The sequence below is a fragment of the Nansenia antarctica genome (assembly GCF_963989245.1).
Source record: "Nansenia antarctica genome assembly, chromosome: 11".
Classification (NCBI taxonomy): Eukaryota; Metazoa; Chordata; class Actinopteri; order Argentiniformes; family Microstomatidae; genus Nansenia; species Nansenia antarctica.
Window position 1 is genome coordinate 17,696,419 of NC_137681.1, and position 20,667 is coordinate 17,717,085.

General features: G+C 43.5%; 1 protein-coding gene across 1 annotated transcript; it reads left to right on the forward strand.

The window, feature by feature from the left end:
- Nucleotides 1-346: 346 nt before the first annotated feature.
- On the forward strand, nucleotides 347-4,021 carry LOC308167414 (protein Tob1-like). Its single transcript, XM_080541833.1, has 2 exons — nucleotides 347-572; nucleotides 1,856-4,021. The coding sequence occupies exon 2, from the start codon at nucleotides 2,027-2,029 to the stop codon at nucleotides 3,059-3,061; it is 1,035 nt and encodes a 344-aa protein (XP_080397959.1). The 5' UTR covers nucleotides 347-572; nucleotides 1,856-2,026; the 3' UTR covers nucleotides 3,062-4,021.
- The last annotated feature ends 16,646 nt before the right edge of the window (nucleotides 4,022-20,667 follow it).

Below are 20,667 nucleotides of genomic sequence, written 5' to 3' on the forward strand. Positions count from 1 at the left end.
GTTACCACATAAACAGATTACATATACATTTTCTATATTTCAAAAAGGCTCAACATAATAGCATGTAACGTAACTAGCTGGTTGGTTTGATTCGACGCACATGAAAAGTCTAACCACTACCGTAAATAGAGCCTTGCTAGTGACTGACTCAAGAAACACCCAATCGCAATGTAAATTGAAATAGTTGTGGCATGACGAAATCCGCGCTTGACCAATCACATACCTGAATCGAGTGTTGACCTCTGAAAGCCGCATCACCGCCTACTTTGTGTCCGTGGCGGAGGACTACTATATAACCAAGCCGATCCTCTTCCACAGGGCAGAGTTGTAAAAACTCCCAAGCAGTGGGGAGTTGGCTTGGTAACCTACGGAGAGACAATTAAATATCCCCCACAAAACAATCCCGACTGGAATAATATTTTAAATACACCACAGCAACACAAATATTTTCTACAAGAAGGTCGCTAACTGACGGTGTACCTCATTACATTAGCTGCTGATAGCGTCGTTGTACAAACGTTGTTTTTGCCAGATAGCCATCATTCGTCACAGCTGTCTCGACTCCAGTAAATGTAAGTATGCTGCTTTTTGCTTCGTTATTAGTTCCGCGAATCACAGTAATGTTAGATGGCTATCTTATCAAGTCAAATATGTGTATCGCTTGCTCTATCACCGAAGACTACAAGCTGTCTAGTATCTGGCTTTGATCGGACTAGTTTGTTGGGAGTCAGTTGGTCACCCGACCAGTGAACGCACCCTTTTAAACCAACACTACTCACCTGGTGATTAAGCTAGGGTTATAAGCGTGTTATAATAAAAACCTGTATTAATTGTCAATCGTTATCAAGCTATGGGGAAAAAGTGGCACCTTTCAGTGTGACCGTTAGTGAGCCATCTCCTTTTTATATTGCTTTCCATTGATATGATTGGGAGCAGGCTAGTGTTCAACGCTTAGCAATGGCTCTGGCCATGGTGCTCCCGACCGTACGACCGTCCATTCCCTTCACACCCTCCCTGGCCTCGGACACACGAGCTAATATATATATAATATAATAATATATATAACACGCGTATCTGCGACCGCTGAGAAGTCAAATGATAGCACCCGAGCAGGGCTGGCTATGACTCATATTAGCCAGCCAAGGAATTATACTTTTTTTGTTCGCACTATCATCTCGCCCAATGAGTTGTCTTAATATTCCGTGTTTGTAGAGGAGTGAGGCGTCTTTGACCGTGATAAGAAATTCAATTCATGAGCATTATTATGTAATAGGCTTGGCTAATAACCCTTCTGTGATGATAGTTCATCTATTGAAAGACCCTTTAGTTTGCAGGGTAGGGTTGGTGCGTAGATACTAGTCCTACTGACTACTCACTAGTTTATCAGTCTCATTAATGTGTGTTAGGTGTTTTAGTGGGAGTCGATGCCGGGGGGGGGGAGACTATTAATAGAACATTATTTAAATACATAATTACAACCAAAGCCCATGAACTACCACTCAGCAGAGGTCAACTGGGTCTGCTTTTATCTGTCAATGATGTTAAACATTACGCCAGTGCACATGTACTGCAGACTCCCTGTTTGTGAGTCAGTAGGTTTATTTATAGCGTTTAATGTTGAACTCCTGAAATACAGCAAAGCAGTGAAGAGAAGGAATTGTATAGAGTGCGGAAAGACAATAATAATGTGAATGACAGTAACTGTATCGGACCATTGTGCTTGCTAAGCAAATGTAACTTGATCAACACATGTATTATTGGCCAGTAGTTTTAAAGCTGTAACAGTGTTGTCATTACAATGATTTGCTTCGACTTCATGAGTATTAATTATTGCCTCTTTCTCCTCTCCTCCTAGGATCAAGAATCTTACCCTGTAGAAGGAAGGGTATCTTTTCCAGCAATCAGCACTTATTTTTGGTTTCTCTGTGTGGCCCAAACTGATCACTGCTGCCTTGGAGGTTTTTGCAACACTCGAACAAAGCATTTCGCTAAAGGAAAAAGAAACACCTGCAACCGTGAAGCAGCTATGCAGCTTGAAATCCAAGTAGCACTCAACTTTATTATTTCCTATTTGTATAACAAACTCCCCCGGCGACGTGTGAATATCTTCGGCGAAGAGCTTGAGAGACAGCTGAAAAATAAATATGAGGGCCACTGGTACCCAGATAAGCCATACAAAGGTTCAGGATTCAGGTGCATCCACGTAGGGGAGAAGGTCGACCCCGTGGTGGAGCAGGCAGCCAAAGAGAGCGGCCTGGACATTGAAGACGTCCGGAATAACCTCCCTCAGGACCTAAGTGTTTGGATCGACCCGTTTGAGGTTTCCTACCAGATTGGGGAGAAGGGACCGGTCAAGGTGCTCTATGTGGATGATAACAATGAGAATGGGTCCGAGCTTGACAAGGAGATCAAGAACAGCTTTAACCCGGAGGCCCAGGTCTTCATGCCAATCAGTGATCCGGTCGGGGTGTCCTCCGAGTCCAGCTCACCTTCACCTCCCTTCGGGCAGTCTGCCTCTGTCAGTCCTTCCTTCATGCCACGCTCCACCCAGCCCTTAACCTTCACAACTGCCACTTTCGCTGCCACCAAGTTCGGTTCCACTAAAATGAAGAGCAGTGGCCGCAACAACAACAATGGTGGCAATGGTGGTGGTGGCGGCGGCGGCAACAACAACAACAACAACAAGGCAGCACGCACCTCCCCCACCAACTTGGGCCTGAATGTGAACACCCTTCTGAAGCAGAAAGCCATCTCCACCTCCATGCACTCTCTGTATGGCCTGGGCCTGGGCCAGCAGCAGCAGACTCAGCAGAAGGCCTCAGCTCTCTCTCCCAACGCCAAGGAGTTTGTGTTCCCCAGCCTCCAGGGCCAGGGGAGCCCTGGGGCGGTGTTCCCTGGTGAGGGTTCACTCAGCCTCAGTCCACTGCAGTACAACAATGCCCTTGACATGTTCGCGGCCTATGGAGGCCTCAACGACAAGTCCCTTATGGATGGGCTCAACTTCAGTCTGAGCAACATGCAGTATTCTAACCAGCAATTCCAGCCAGTGATGGCTAACTAAACACGTGAAGATGTTATTTATGAATGACGGTGGCTCAAAGAGAAGGGAAAACAAACGCACATTTACAAACAGGACTTTCAAGGAAATAGCGAGCATCCGATGAGAACTTTGTTCTAGTCAGTGAAGCGCATGTGCCCAAGGGTGTTTTTTCTCTGCCCCCTTGAGTTTGTTTCTACTAAAAGCTTGTTGTACAAACATGTCCAAGCTTGGTTACTTAAATTCAACATGCATCATTGTTTTTCTCTTTCCTTTTTGCCAACCAAGCACAAAATAATTTTTTACTACAGTATGTTCGAGAGAAAAATACTCAAACGTGAAGAAAAAAACAAGCTTCAAGTTTTGGCCTCTTACAGTATTTTACAGGTGGTAAGACATGGCTGGTTTTTATGAATTGGCACTACTAAATGGGGTTACTTGGTCCTTTTCTAAATGTATAATTTAATTTAGTACAGAGTTTGTAAGATATCAGAGTATATATTGTTTCTATGACATGGTATTGCATTTATATCTTTTTACTACTCCAGTGATCTGTGATGGCTGCAGCAGCTTTTCGTTATTTTTGTTTTTTTAAAGATAAGAATTGTTAAAGAAATCCATCTTTAAAATACATCAAATATTCTAAAGATTGTGTACAGAGTATTCCTTAGTGGTGGAGTTCAAGTGTAGGAATATTTGCTTTTTCTGAAACAAAAGTTGTATTTTCTGTTAAGAGTTGAAAGATTTTGCTATATTATGGACAAAATGTAATCGTATAAATATTAATTTTGTACCTACATTGTGCAATACTTGATAAAAATACGGTATAACAAAGTATTTTGAGTCAGTGTCTTACATGTCAAGAGGGACTGAAATAGTTTATATTGTTAAGTTTGTATTAAAATGCTTAAAAATTATATGCTTGTCTTTATTTTTTTTAATTTCATATTTGCACCCTGGTCTTTTTAATAAAATAAACTACATTCAAAACATTATTTGTGGAAAGTGGAATTTTTTAAACAGACGCTTGAACAGATGCTTGATTCATACAGTACTGTACCAGCTCTCTTTCTCTCTGAACAACTTGATAAAGCAATGAAACTGCTCATGATGCAATGCATTAGTGAGTGGGAAGAAGCGAATGAAGAATTACATTTGAATTGATTAAAGCAAGATCGATGTCTTAACTAAGATACCGATGATGCGGACGTGTTCTATCAGTGCAGTCCTTCTGATCTATTGGCACCTCATTGACATGTTAGGACTATCTGAATGAGCATCATTGGCTGTGGAGCAATCCTGGCCCTGATCAGATAAAGGAGGCTAATAGCACTAGCCACGTGTTGGAAGTTTGGCACCATACGTCATATTTATAGTCTTGTTGTGCCCAAGGACAGTTAAAGATAAAAGAGCCAAAGCAGATGAACAGGATGACTATGCAATTTAACACATTGAAATACAGTACCAGTCAAAAGTTTTGACACACTTCCCCATTCAATTATATGTATATAATAATATATAAAAACATTTATAAAGTTAGACATTCAGAGAGACCCCGTAGTCCACACCAGTCTCAGGGTAGCAGGAGACATCACAGGGGCCACTGGGCACGGAGAACAGGTGCAGGGTTATTTAATGCCAATGTGTCAAATGATTGTGGTGATCAACTCCAACCATCTCAAGATTTTATGGTCTTCTCATCCAAGCCAAGCCTCCTTGGCTGGTTTATTTTAAGGCACCGTGTTCTTCTCTGCCCACTGGCATGTTGTTTACAAGTGGCCTGGTGGGCAGAGTGACAGGAGAAGACTAGTCCAGGCTACACTGTGCCCCTGTATGCATCAGCCTGCAATGTCATTAGTGCCATGAGGACCATCACGTGAAAGAAGTGAATTTGAGCTCATGTAAGACAAGAACAGGCCAAACATTCACCAAGGTTTACAGTTTCAACCGCTTAACTCGCCAAAGAGATAATCACATTTGCAATTCTATATGAGGCAAAGGTCATAGGAGGGAAATTGCTTGTGTTTTATGTTTTAGATGCCTTCTACGTCTCCTTCGCTGCGAAGGGCCTAATAGCCATGTGGACATGCCAGTGTGGCTGAGTTATTTCATCTCTCAAGCACACTTTGTTTTTGCAGCTGAAGTGTAAAGCCCTTCTTGTGATAGAGGCTTACAGTATTTAATAGTATAGAGAGTACTGTGTTGGTGGCATTCACTGAGCGTGCTTGCGTGTATTTCACATGTTTTGTTTAATTCTTTGTCCTATATATAATTACACACGCATGTATGCACACACACACACACACACACACACACACACATAGCTCATTCTGGTAAATAGACACACAGATGGTCCTGTGTCACGCCAGCTGGGAGACTCCCAGGGTGTGTGGTGTTGTCTTGCTGTGCCTCCATCTTGTCCGGGCCAGAGTGTTCTCTCCCTACAGTACAGTACAGCATACTCCTCACCCAAGCCTTCTTATAGGGCCTTTACTGGCCTCTCTTTCAGATCAGACATGAAGGCTAAATCATGACTACAGAAACATGGGTGCAACTATAACATTCATGTCAACTGTTAACCCTAACCTTAACAATGGAGAATTGCATATCCGAGTTACACGTTTGCGTGTAAGGGCATTGAACGGAAAACACACTATAGGCCTATGTGCTCTTTATGCAGAGCAGACCATGATGACATCCATAGAGAACATACAGTAAATCAAAATCAAATCAAATCAAATTTTATTTGTAAAGCGCATTTCTTACAAGATGTAACTCAATGCGCTTCACACAATGAAAATGTTCAGTCAATCAGTCAATCAATCAATCAATACTGACAGAGCCGCGAGCAGGTAAAAGTAAAAAACCTGTATACTATGTAGCCAGGAAAAAATTCCCTTGCAGCCCTCTACCAATAGAGCGACTACTAGCCAGTTTGCTTACCAGTACCCAGCGGTCCAGGGGAGGCCAGGACCACCGGCACAAAGCAAGCAAGCAAGGGCAAAAACCTGTACACCATGTATCCAGGAAAAATTCCTTGCATATTATCGGCGTACACACTGTCCATAAATGTTGTGTTGTATTTGCATCGTTCTGCATCCAGTATGGTCACAGGTCCTGCCAAAAGAGAAACTTAAGCACAGTTATGATGCAACAACACAATAGAGACAGTAAAGATGACAGCAATACAACCTGATGGTGGTCCTGGTACACCCTTGTATCGGTTCCAGTACTGCTCTAGGTGCTATTTGGAGCTGACAGTGCCTCATCAGCACCTGGGTCCATTTTCCTGTCAATACAAATCTCAAAAACACGAGTATGGTGTAATGGCCTAGTGATCCTAGTTCTATAATGTCCAATGTCTCCCTTAGTATCAAAAGGCGACATTGAATAAGTAGGTTTTGAGGTCACGCTTAAAAATGTCCTGAGTTTTAGACAACCTCAGGCCCTCAGGTAGGGTGTTCCACAATCTAGGAGCATATATGCTAAAAGCTGATCCTCCAAATCTCTTTGTCCTAGCCTCTGGCACTATTAAAAGTTCCGTGCCACTAGACCGTAGGGGTCTAGCTGGTGTGTATCTTATGAGCATGTCCACCATGTAATTGGGTGCATCACAGTGAAGTGATTTATAAACTAGTAAAAGGATCTTAAAGTCTATTCTATGACTGACAGGGAGCCAGTGTAGTGATCTCAAGACAGGTGTGATGTGCGCTCTCCGTTTGGTCCTAGTAAGGACACGAGCAGCAGCATTTTGAACCATTTGTAGTCTATTTATCATTTTTAGCTTGTAGGTAGCTTGTAGGTATTGTATACCAGGGGAGGCTGGTGGACGTAGAAACACCTACCTCCCCTGCAGCAGAATGATACTAGAGGTTATCCAAGAAGATCTTCAAAGAATTCCAATACATATTGCATCTGCTACAGTACCTGGGGTGTGTACCATAGTAGGTGTCAGACGGAGGTCTCAGGAGATCACTAGGGCAGAGAGGATTGATATACCCTCCTGGAGGGTGGTTTGGTTTGGAGATGATATACGGTATTATGAAGAATACGGATTTCAACTTGTGAAGAAGTGATGTCTATATGTGATTGATTCTCTCTTTCCCATTTCTGTAGTCCATGTGACTACTCTGACAGAAGTCGTGGACATAATTGAAAGACTTATCCTAATGTCAGACTAATAAATGTTTGCTTACTATGTGCACATCTGTGTGTGTGTGTGTGTGTGTGTGTGTGTGTGTGTGTGTGTGTGTGTGTGTGTGTGTGTGTGTGTGATATGTATACATTCAGAAATGACAACACTTGCTGTGCATAGTCCCCCTATTTCACGGTACTCAAAAGTAATGGGACAATTTTAGCAAATGTCCAAATTGAGCACTCATATTTTGTATTTGGTCGACAATCCTTTGCATGCAGTAACTGCCTGAAGTCTGCGACCCATTGACCCCACGAGATGCTGGGTATCTTCTCTGGTGATGCTCTACCAGACCTGTATTGTAGCCATCTTCAGTTGTTTGTTTTGAGGTCTTATCATCTTATGTTCAATTGGTTTTAAATCTGAAGATTGACTCGGCCAGTCAATACCTTACAGTTGTTATGATTAAGTTACAGTTATGTTGTTATAGCAGTATGTTTTGGGCCATTGTCTTACTGTATGATGAAGCACCATCCATTGAATTTGGAGGCGTTTGCTTGCACTTGAGCAAACAAGATGTTTCTGTAAACTTCAGGATACATTCTGCTGCCGTCAGCAATTACAATAATCAATTAAGACAAGTTAGCAAGTTCTAGTGGCAGCTATACATGCTATAATGTAACACACTACGGTATGTTTCACAAGTGAGGTGGTATGCTATAAATCTTGGACAGATCCTTTTTTCTAAAAACGTTCCTCTTGCAATCACTCTGGTACATCTGGTACATTTGAGGATAACTAGTGGTTTGCACCTTGCAGTTGCTGAGCTCAACAGTGCTTTTTTTTCTTTGTAAGGACGTTCCAAACTCTTGATTTTGGCAAGCCACGGTTTTTAGCAATGTTTCTGCTTCCTTGGCTTTCATTGACACCGCTTTGGTCCTCATGTTGACAGACACCAATTGCAAACTACAAAGCAGACAATCAATACTAGACATTGACAGCTCTCTTATGCTGCACAAATGATGTGACAGGACACACCTGATTTACCTGAAACACCTGTCAAGCCAATTGTCACATTACCTTTGAGTCTATGCATACAAGGCGTTGTCCTTTTTGAATGGTGAAACCAGTATGTACACAAATACCATTAAAAAGCTGAGAATCTCTACTTTAACCTCATAGTAATGGTTCGATTTAAAATCTATCTAACTATCTCTCTGTATATACTGTGTGTGTGTGTGTGTGTGTGTGTGTGTGTGTGTGTGTGTGTGTGTGTGTGTGTGTGTGTGTATGTGTGTGTGTGTGTGTGTGTGTGTGTGTGTGTGTGTGTGTGTGTGTGTGTGTGTGTGTGTATGTGTGTGTATGTGAAAAACAAATCTGTCTTAGAACATTTTCTTTTTCCTCCCTAGGTACACTGCTAGTATCTCCCTCTCAATAGTTAGAGTTTGTGAGACTGAACCATGCTCAACCTGGCTTTAATAGAATAGAATTCTATTGAGCGAGCAGGCCGCAGGCCTCCAGTTCATAACCTCTATCAGCTGTGTGACTGTGCTCTCTTTGTGAATGAGAAGAGTGAAACGGCAGCACCTGTTCCTCGTCATTAGGCTTGGTGTGTATAGTGCAGTATATCAGTGACGGCTCAGTGGCTCTTAGTCCAAAGATAGAGCCAGGCAGCCGTGTATCTCTCTAATTTCCATCATCTTTCTGGAACGTCTTTTAGGTAAAACATTTCAATTTATTGAAGAAAGAAAGATGAGAGGGCCAAGAATGACCCAAGTGTTATTGGATGTTATATCCATAGCTGAGGCATATGATAACACTTTAACGAATACCGCCTGTGTTGTATTTGGCCTTAATGCAACCTCAGTCAGTTCCTGCTTTCAAGTGTTGCCAAGTCATCTCACTGAGGATCATCGCTTCAATCCTATTCTTATTCCAAGCTAGACAATCATTGAACTTAAAAGCACCACATCCTGAAAAAAAAGAAGAATTATCATGACAAGCCCATGAAGGGAAGGGTGGAATGCTAAATATGTTATGCTACAGTACAATACAGTCTCTCTCTCTCTCTCTCTCTCTCTCTCTCTCTCTCTCTCTCTCTCTCTCTCTCTCTCTCTCTCTCTCGCTCTCTCTCTCTCTCTCTCTCTCTCTCTCTCTCTCTCTCTCTCTCTCGCTCTCTGTATTTGTTTTGGTATTCAAACCCAGTTGAAGGTCACGGTAACGAATGGGTGTTGCGCACTTCAAAAAGCTTAAAAATAGAACGTGCAGGGCTTCTGCGTCATCATAGGAGAATCCTTTCACCCTCTCTCTCCGCTCTCCTTCCCTCCCTCCTGTGAGTGAGGGACTACGCTGTATGCTAATAGTGTATGGAAACATTCTCAATGCAGTGACAGTATCTGTCACTCAGGACATGGCTTGACATAGCACCTAGTCAGTAACAAAATATGTCCTTTTAAAAAAGCGTGGGTGAGTCTATCATTGAGGAAATGCTAAAAGTGGCATGAGGAGAAGCCTGACAATCCAGCAGGACCAGAGAGAGAGAGAGAGGATGATGGGAACATAGAATTTAGCTATTTCTAGAAGCCACACACAGTACGTGGGTACTTTTAGAAAAATAATTCTGCATGGTTGGGATCATTTCCGTGCTTTTAGGAGATTGCACATAGAAAATGTTGAATGGCCTTTTATTGACTAGACAGATTTTTCAGTTCCTGAACTACATGTCAGCTCACTGTTTTCACCTCTTTGTTTCTTGTACCTGTCTCTTCAAATTGTGTGTGGTCATGCAGAAACACCACAGGTAATGTCCGACACTGCAAGTACATTTCTCGGATTATATTATTACTAGGGAGGATGTTCTCTCTTAACTCTGTACCAAAACAAATGGCGGGCCAGCAATTTGTCTGAAAAACACTGTTGCATCTTTAAAGTTGTTATTTCAGTGATGATTGGTTTAAATTGGGTAACCATAAGTTCAGGAAAATACTATATTGCCATAAGAAAGACTTTCATAAATCAAATGAACAGTTTCACAAATGACATCTAGATCTAATAATAATAATACAAATAATAATACAAATAATAATACAAATAATAATAATAATAATAATAATAATAATAATAATAATATGGTTTTATTTAGTGCCTTTCGCAAACCCACGGACGCTTTACAGAATTTACAGACAGAAAGTCAGAAAGACACAACAGAAAAAAAACAAAGAGACAGTGACAGTGACAAAACTAAACTAGGGGACAAAGGCCTTGGTGAACAGATGAGTTTTGAGGGCTGATTTGAAAGTGTCCAGGGTATGGGCATTGCGAATCTCTGTGGGGAGAGAGTTCCAGAGGGTGGGTGCTGCCACACTTAGGGCTTTCACACCGCCAAGGAACCGTTCCCATTCCCTTTCTGAAAGCTCTGAACCTTGGTGCTGTCTGGCAAAACGCACCGCGCCGGCCGGTTGCAGACTTGGTTTGCGAATGCGAACCGGAACGGTTCGTTGGCGGTATGAAAGCCCTAACTGAAGGCTCTGTCCCCGAAGGTCCGTAGGTTGGTGCGGGGTTGGAAAGCAGGCCCATGTCTGAAGACCAGAGGTTCCGGGATGGGGTATGTTGGCGGAGAAGGTCAGTTAGGTACTGGGGGGCGCATTCCATGGAGGGATTTGACCGGAAGCCAGTGGAGGTGAATGAGGGTGGGGGTGGGCTTGGTGTGGGTGAGAACTAAATGTGAAATAACTTTAAATAGAACTATATAACAATATAACAATATAACTTTATTGAAATCAGCCTACAACGTTTAAAGGGGGTGAAATGACGAGGGAGAAAACTATGATAAACTGTAGTGTTAAATGAATATACATTATAGTTGAAGTTCAGAAGGTTGGGTTATTTTCTCATTCTAGTACAACGTGTGAAATGAGGATGTTTAGCCTCATTGACAAGTATCCCTTACTCTGTTGCAGGTGAAGAAGCAACTCCTAGGGAGTAGATACACACAGGTCTGTCCAGGCTGCATACTCATACATTTAGCCTCTGCTGTGATTTGGAGGAGAAACCTAGGATACAACCAAAGGTACGGTGGATTAATGAGCTGTGACATACTGTACGGTGTATTATAACCAGGGTATGAAATGCAGTTTTTTGTCTACCAGCCAAGGTGTACACATTAAGGCAAAGGTCACCAAAAAAATTAGTATCACTCACTCAGTGCTACAACTCTCCAATCATATCCATGTTTCAATACCACTGTTGTCATGACACTGAAACTTTGCTTCAACGATTGAAGAGTTGGATCACTGATCACAGTGAGATCAAAAGGAGAAGAGAAATGACAGTTGTAGATGGAACGTACTGTATACTACACCTTTGCAGCCCAATCGTTGATCTGCATTCAGAGTTCCACCTGTGAAAGAGGTAGGACCAAGTATCTGGACTGACTTAGAGCAACTTATTACAAAGCCGGGGATCGAACCGCCGAACCTCCGACCTTGCGATCATTAGACGCAAGCTCTACCTCCTGAGCCACTCAAGTCACTTATTCGAGTCACGAGTCAAGTCTTAAGGACTGAACTCAAGTCCCAAGTAGGAAAACAAACACACACTAAGAAATAGTTTTTTCCCCCTTTCTCTAGCACCGTTACTGCTTGTGGCACTTATTCTCCTAGAACGTTTTACTTGGAATAACATTGACATAAAGTGGATTCACTTCAAACAAATGTACTTATTGTACGTGCTGGATAAGTGTCTGCTAAATCACTAAAATATAAATGAATTAATAGGACTGTATAAGTTATACCGAAACAGTTTTTATGAAATTATTATATTGCTTTTCCTCTGCCTAGCAGGTGCTGTGGGTAGTGGCTGAGCCTCAGGCTGAGTGCAGTTAGAGTGGCTCTGTCTGCAGAGGACCAGCTGGGTTCTGCACGGACAGGGTTTGTGAACTGAGTGTGAGACCCCAATATTAAAGGTCTACTCTACTTCAGGAACAAAAAGGGATCAATATGAAATGGAGTCAGTACAGTTGAATCTTGAGACTGGCAGACAGAGCATGTGCCATCTGTGACATGGTTCAGAAGAAAGGAGCTGAGGCCCAGTCAATAATGAAAACCTGTTTAAGTGAAATAGATACCCACTTACACAAACACCTTCCCTGGTAGAAATCCATTTTCTAACGTGGACAAACACACACACACACACACACACACACACACACACACACACACACACACACACACTCACACACACTCACACACACACACACACACACACACCAGACACACACACACACACACACACACACACATGGGCAAGTTAATGACTTGATCACTCTTCCAAGTAAAGATGAGACTTCTTCTCAGCCAATCACAGTTGAGCAGTGCACCAACAGTGCCCAATTCAAACATGCCCAACTACTGCTGGCAAGAGGCAAGCTTTTTATGAAGCTAGATTTGGGTCAAACCTTGCGAGGTTGTAGATTCGATTTAACCACTCCTTCATTTGCTCAATTTTGAGCAATGTTTCTGAAAGCTGTCCTTTGCGGCATAAGTTGAGCAGACTCTGGTTCTGAATGCCCACAGACTCACTATATAATACTATAGTATAAATACTATTTTTACATTCTTAAGGGTTTTATTTTTCTATAAGTATAACCAGGTCTTTTTTCTCTTGTCTTGTCATCAAATACCCTTCAGATTTACATAGGCATAAGTGTTACATTAAATAAAGTTTCAGGATCTCTTCATTGGGTTCTCTTTTCCTATAACTGAGATTATGTGTGGTGGCCCTAGGTAATATGATCTGTACTTTGTTCAAATACATATTTTGGTAACACTTCCACCGGATTATATCTTTAGTATAAATTACTAGTCTTCCCTTCAGTCGTTATGTCTTAGCCCTAATTCTGTATTTTTACATTTACATTTATATTTTAGACATTTAGCAGACACTTTATCTAAAGCGACTTACGACAACTACATTTTGTCTGAGTCATCATAACAAAAACAAGTCTAAGCTAGGACCAGGGGAGTATTCCATCAACGTCAATAACTAAATCAGCGCTTAATTGAAAAAGCCTGGTTATTGTAGCCAGGATTGTAAAGTCTTGCTTTGGGCATGTGCACTGAGTACATAGCAGCTCAGAACAGCCAATTGTCGAAAAAGAAGATACTATGATGGAAAAAGAAGCGGAAAGGAGAGCGCAGAGTGGTGATCTCTGCAGCAGTGGAACAAACCCTGCTGCTGATGGAGATTTATGAAGACTATCATCACCGAAAAGGGCAATACTGCCGCAATTATCAAGGCGAGGAGGATGGCTTGGCAAAACATTTCTGACAGATTAAATGCGTAAGTTATACTAGCCTACTTATTGTTTTATTTTCACTTCTTAATAAATGAACATTCACTACTGTGGCTGTAGTATCAGCAGGCTAGCTAATATCAGATGTATGTTTAAAATGATGGTGTAGGCTAACTTACGAGAACTGACATAACTATAATGCATTTACTGTCTGTCTGTCTGTCTGTCTGTCTGTCTGTCTGTCTGTCTGTCTGTCTGTCTATCTATCTATCTATCTATCTATCTATCTATCTATCTATCTATCTATCTATCTATCTATCTATCTATCTATCTATCTATCTATCTATCTATCTATCTATCTATCCCTGAAGTACAGTCCACTGATAACGGCTCTGAATATGCAGTGTCAGGGCAGCCGCAGTATCAAAGATGGTGCGAGGGCACACATGGCATTACTGGGCTCTGTTCTGTGGGCTGTTTGACAGCTCTCGTCTGTTATTCTACTGTTGTCACAGTGGTGTGCGAGAGAATGTGTCATTAGTGTGTCTTTTGTTAGGACTCATGGAAACAAGATTGAATTGAATTCACCAATGATAAGAGCATGGAGGGCTTCGCAACGTTCCATTCCCTCGCCACCGTACCGAACCAGCAAAGGCAAACACAACAACATTCTCTTTTTTGTCTGGGGGTGGGGGGGGGGGGGGGGGCATCATTCGGGGTCATGACCTTTCGTCTGGGAAATCACCCAGTCACAGAAGCCTTTTGATGATAACACATGACCCTCCCCCGCCCAGAAAGACCCAGTTGGGTTCTGTGGCTGAGGACGAGAGGAAGGAGGAAGGTGGTGTGGATGGATGGCACTGAGTGTCTCTCTCCCTCCCTACTCTGTCAGTCCATCCCTCCTTCCCTCTATCCACCCACTTCTGCTCCGCTTCTTTAACTTTTACTCTACAGTACTCAACTTTTCCCTCCCCTCTCCCTCTCCCCCTCTATCTGTTTCTCCCTACCAGAACCCATCTCTTTCCCCAGGCCCCTGAAAGTTTCTCCTGTATTTGATGTTCCCAGTCTGTGTCATTTAATTTCAGTGATTCCCTGCAGCTTTCTTCTACCATAAACCTCTGCTCTAATAATAAGAAACTATGGCGCAGTCTCCTCTCTAATCTGTGTGTGTGTATGTGTGTGTGTGTCTCCTCGCCTCTGCGCGACTGAGATAAGACTGCATTTGTTTTGGCCACTCAAAGCACAGACTAACTTCCACTCACTAATTGAATGCCTCAGTGATGTGTTGACGGAGGGCGATTTGAAGGGAACCAGACCCCAAACCTTTCATGCTTAGTGTTACTTTAAGTGTTGCTGAGCAGATTTGCTATTGTGTCCTATCAGGCTACGTTGTAAGCATTCCCAGACTCGCATAGATACACACACACATACACACACACATACACACACACACACACACACACACACACACACACACACACACACACACACACACTGCCAGTTTAAACATTGAGAGCTGCATTAGGACATAGGGGAGGAATTTAACAGATTAAATGTTTTTATTTTGGCTTTCCTCCAGACTATCAAGGATGATGATGTCTGAGACCCTCAGGTAGCAAAACCCATGAGAGGTAAATCTCCATAGTCTACAGTAGCGTACTCTCCATGTCTCCTTCTCTTCATCCACACTGACCTGAGGGGACAGAGCAGGTGATGCTTGTTTCCCAGAATGCTTTCACCATGTTGCCTTAGCCTGTCCTGTCTTTGCAGATCAGTGCAGAGGAAGGAGATGAGATGAGGAGACAAGGAGAATAGACGAGGAGTCGAAAAAAGGAGAGGAGAAGGAAAGGAGACAAGGAAAGGAGACAAGGAGAGGAGGCATTGTTAGAAGATTTGGAATTCAGATTTGGATTAATCTCCTCCCCTTTGTTTGTTCTGAAAAGACGGATAAACTGAAAGCAATAAGGTGGATACCGGAGTGTCGATCCGTTGAAACCGTTGAGAGGAAACATTTAGATGTTTGGGATGCACCTGTCGCCTGGTAGGCTAGGACCTCATAGGACAGTGGTGTGCTGCCTGTTACATGTTACGTGTCGACACGCAGGGAAACACCCTGTGACTCACGGCTGGAGAATTCCTCTCCGATCCAGGCCAGTGGAATTCCGGTCAGTCAGGCGCTCAGAGGAACATAAGTAAAACCATCCATCATCATACTGTATTTTTTTTTCCCACTCTGTGTTTGTAACAGCAGCACAACGCAGGGAGAGTTCCAAGGACAGACGTGCTGAGAGTAGAAATATGCCCTAAACCACTGAAGCGGGTTCAGATTAGATCCCACTGCCAACAGTAGACGATAAGGTTGGCAGTATTCTGATCCTAGATCAGTGTCTAGGGGACGACTTCAACCTTGAGCACCGAGAACAAGTCTGACACCTTAAACACCCCGACATGAAGATGAAATACTTTCTATTCGTCAGTGTTAAAGCTCTGCTAGCTCCATTGCTGTGTTTGAATTATGGCTGGGCGAATGGCTGAACCGTCAACCCCAACCTAGTAGCTCTGCCAATGTCATAGACGTGTTAAGAGAAAGAGGGGGAAAATCAGCGTCGGAGCACTTAGAGCAGCCATCTCCCAGGGTTTAAATATTTCATTAGCAGAGAGAGCAAATGGCATTCTGATGCGCTACATGATATTCAGGAAAAGGTCAAGGTGGAATGAAAAGATCCTTATCGGTAGTTGTCGCTCCTTTTCAAGACTCCCTCTTCCAGGGTAAGTGCTGCAGGGCACTGTCTACTGCGGTAACGTCAGACTTGGATGACTTCTAACAGGGCTGATGACCTCACTGTTAGTTACGAGGGATGCTTTAGAGAGTCTAGTACCGGGGAGGCTGGTGGAAGTAGACATCGAAAGTAGGAACGGAATGAGCAATGGTATCGAAGGTATCAAACACGTGTAATGCATTACAATGAGCCCGTCCTCTGATTTTTGCCTCCACTGGTCTAGTGCAGTTGCTCTCAGTGACAGTGTTTGAACTGTATGAGCGTCGAAAGCTTTTTCAGTTCTACTGGCCATTATGGATCTACCTACTATCTACAGTAGTATGAACCGCCACTCTTCAACCTAATGTCCTAGTTTCACATAGCCATACCTCCAAATGACGTTATTCTCACGGCACTTTTGGAGGTAAGACTTTTAGATGAGCAGATCTGGCTTGGATTGAACTGGATACAGCAAAGGGAGAATTTCATTGGATGTTACATTCCAAGAACACTCCCCCAACGTGCCCGTAGAATGGTTGTTTGTTGTTATGTGCGTTGTCTTTTCCGACGAGGTTGGAACAGAGAGTTGATTGATTCGCAGAGAGTTGTTGCCTATGCTCTTTTGCAACATTGAACTACATCGTAAAGTTTGCAGACGACACCACCGTGGTGGGATGTATCTCGGGGGGGGGGATGAGGCGGCGTACAGGGATGAGGTAGAGCAACTGAGCAAGCTGTGCAAGGTTAACAACCTGCTGCTAAACAAGTCAAAGACCCAGGAATTCATCGTAGACATCAGGAGGAAAAAGTCCGAGATCCAGCCCCTGCTCATCGACGGAGAGAGCGTGCAGAGAGTCTCAACCCTCCGATTCCTGGGACACAACATGCGGGATGACCTGGCCTGGAAGGACAACACAAAAGGCACCATCAAGAGGGCACAACAGCGGCTATACACCCTGAGATGCCTCAGGAAAGAACACAACAAGCAGGAGATACTGGTGGCCTTCTACCACGGCGCAGTGGAGAGCATCCTCACCTTCGGCATCTCCAACTGGTTCCACAGCTGCACAACAGCGGAGAGAAACGCGCTACAGAGAGTCGTGAGAACAGCACAGAAGATCACCGGCGCCCCCCTCCCCTCTCTGGAGGAGCTGTACAACACACGCTGTCTCAGGAGGGCCTCCAAGATCTCCAGGGACCCGACCCACCCTGGGCACGTACACTTTGTCAAGCTGCCCTCGAACAGGAGGTACAGGACCCCGGCCGCTAAGACAAACAGACTGAAGGACTGCTTCTACCACAGGACCGTCAAGGCCCTGAACACAGAAAAGGCCTAAGTTCTGGGCCCAGGACAGTCCGGACGGATTGTATGGCAGCTAGTGCTGAGGCACAAACATGTACATTTTCAAGCCTGCAAACTGTGACACTTTAAAATAATGTGAAAAAAATACTCTTTGTGCAATATGACAACCCTAGTTGACTATCTGTGCAGTATAGTACAGTGGATTGTGTACATAGCCTTTATTGGTGTAAACCAGCTCCTTACCTTCTTGTGATTTTATGCTTTTATGCTTTTTCTAAAATGTTTTTTTTTTTCCCTTTCCTAACACCAGGCGAGCCACCCCTCCTAAATTTCGTTGTTTGGTACCTGTACTGTAGCAATGACAAATAAAGTCCATTCCATTCCATTCCATTGAAGAAAATGGAAGATTTTTTTTTTGCCGCTCAAACAAATGTCTGCCCCTTTGTAGCTATTTCTGCGAAGGATTTCCCCAGGCATTTCTAAACTAGGAAAGCCTAGTCCCAACGAGGTTACCACTCTACAACCAAATGAATGGTTCATTAGATGACAAAAAAACGATAGTGGATGATATGTGAGGAATGCACTCCCCCCCCAACTAAGCTAGTTCAGTGAACTGTCCATCGGCGGTTCTACTGTACACTGGGGCCTAAGAACATTTTTAAATAATAATTTATTTTTTGCAAAAAACATTGATGATATTTCTCTGATGGTTCCCCTAACCAAACATTTAAAATAATTTGATTAAACATCGCCCCCTTCCTCCCGGTCTGGATGGAACATTAATTAAAAAATTAACAGTCTGCCATAATATTGACACTGTCAATTTGAAAACGATCGGTTGCACAAGCTAGGTTGCATTGAGCTAGCCAGCTGTGTATCTGGCGAGTATTCCTGGTTTATTTGCCAGAGTTCAACACACAAAGCCCAAAAATAGCATCAGGCAATCTATCAAGCGAATCATCACGACGATTTCACTTGTTTGTATAGGTAGACTAAATCAGGGTTTTGTTGACGATGCTAATCCCTAAAATACTCACGGCTACTAAATCGTTATGTTATTAAACTAACTGAATGAAGAGATAGACAACACCCCAGATGCACAGTCAAATGTTTATTGATTTGATCGTTTCGTTTGATGAGAAAAACAAGCTGCCAACACAGATAGATAGACAGGCTAGATATCCGATCCAAAGCTACTAGCTGTGCTCAGCATTGAAAGTGAAAGAGAAAAGGCACTAGATTTAGATGCGTTCGTAAAATGCTTTGCTGGCCAACACAACAACCGCCGACTTAAATTGGTCTGAAGATCTTAGATGAGGTGATGGTGTGTGGGACTGAGGGGTATTGGACAGTGTAAATATTATAATTCCAAACTAATTGTGGGTGTATGGATAGGTGGGGTGTGGGGCTAAGGAGGTACCCCGGTGGCCTCCGTGGAGTCATGCCGCTTTCTAGGCATGACCATCTCCCGGGACCTAAAGTGGGAGCAGAACACCGAGGCCCTCACAAAGAAGGCCCAGAAGAGGATGTTCTTCCTCCGGCAGCTGAGGAAACTCAGGCTGCCGAGGTCCATGATGGTCCAGTTCTACACGGCCATCATAGAGTCCATCCTCACCCACTCCATCATCACCTGGTTCCCTGCTGCAACGACCAAGGACAAGGCCAAGTTGCAGCGGGTGCTACGCTCAGCAGAGAGGGTGATCGGCTGTCCCTTGCCCTCCCTCAACTCCCTGCATGACACCAGGGCTCTGAGGAGGGCAAGGAAGATCATGGCAGACCCCTTCCACCCCGGCCACGGCCTCCTCACCCTGCTTCCCTCTGGAAGAAGGTTGCGGCTGCCTAAGGCACTGAAGGCCCGCCACAGGCTCAGCTTCTACCCCTCAGCCGCCAGGCTGATAAATGACTCTGGCTTCCCCCTCCCCCCCGCCCCCAAGTCTGCCCAGGACTGAACTGGACTCACTGTAAAAACTCTGCACTGCACTTTACTTTATACCGCACTATCCAATGCACTGTTGTCTGTCCTGTGTTGTTGTTGTTGTGTTGTCCTGTTTTTTGACATGTGAAACAAGTATAAACGCACTTGCTGTGGTGACGAAGCAAATTCCTATATGTGTAATGCATAGTGGCAATAAACGTTATCTCAATCTCAATCTCAATCGGATAGTTAAAACTTAAATTATGGTATATGCTTGACCCCCTGCCCCGCCCGAGAAATCCTTTGCCACCCCTCTGCTATCCCATTTAAAACATCCTAGAACCGCCACTGGAACTGTCAATCACTGAGTAGTTACAGTTACTACACTACATAGGGCAGGCAGTGGCACACCCATTTTGCAAGTACCAAGGTAAATTCTTCAGATTCTCCAATGGTTTTTTAGACACGTAAGATGAATGTAAGATGAGCTTGGCACTAATCGAAGGTCAGCTTTGTATGACCGAGCCTATGGCTGTATATGCTAATGCATTATCTCTCCCTGAAGGCAAACTCTACCCACATCTCCCTGTACCAAGGGAGGCTGATGGAGGCAGAATCAAAGGAAAGGCTCATTGTAATGCATGGAACATAGCGTGTTTGATATCATTCCTCATAGCGTGTTTGATACCATTCCTCATTCCATTCCATGCATTACAATGAGCCTGTCCTCTGATCTCTACCTCCACCAGCCGCCCCTGGTATGTACTCTAATACGGTCATGTGAAATGTAGCAAGCAAACCTCACAAGTGGTTGTTCACCTCACAGGTCTCTGCTATCAAGATTTCATGGAGTATAAATATGTAATGACCGGCTGACATGTTTGGATGACAGTCTGCCCGCTCTCTCTCTCTTTCTGCTCTCCCTCTCCCTCTGTCTGTCTGTCTGTCTCTCTTTCTCTCAAATCTGTTATGTGAGGGGAATTTCACCACATTAAGTGAGTGTGTAGTTAATGTTTAGCAGCTTACAAGCTTGGCTAACATCCATGCGAGTTGTTTACTTCTATAAAAGGCACGTGACGTGTTGTAAACATATGCATGCACTTCAGCCGCCACAACAACAGTGACTAATACTTAGAAATGTGCTTAATCATTTTAAATCAACACTTCCATGTTGCAACTGAATTTCAACAGAGCAGTGAATAGAAGTGTGAAGTCGCTCTCTCAAA

Bases quoted from the DNA above. Each gene is read 5' to 3' on its own strand.
- LOC308167414 (XM_080541833.1), top strand. From the start codon at position 2,027: ATGCAGCTTGAAATCCAAGTAGCACTCAACTTTATTATTTCCTATTTG.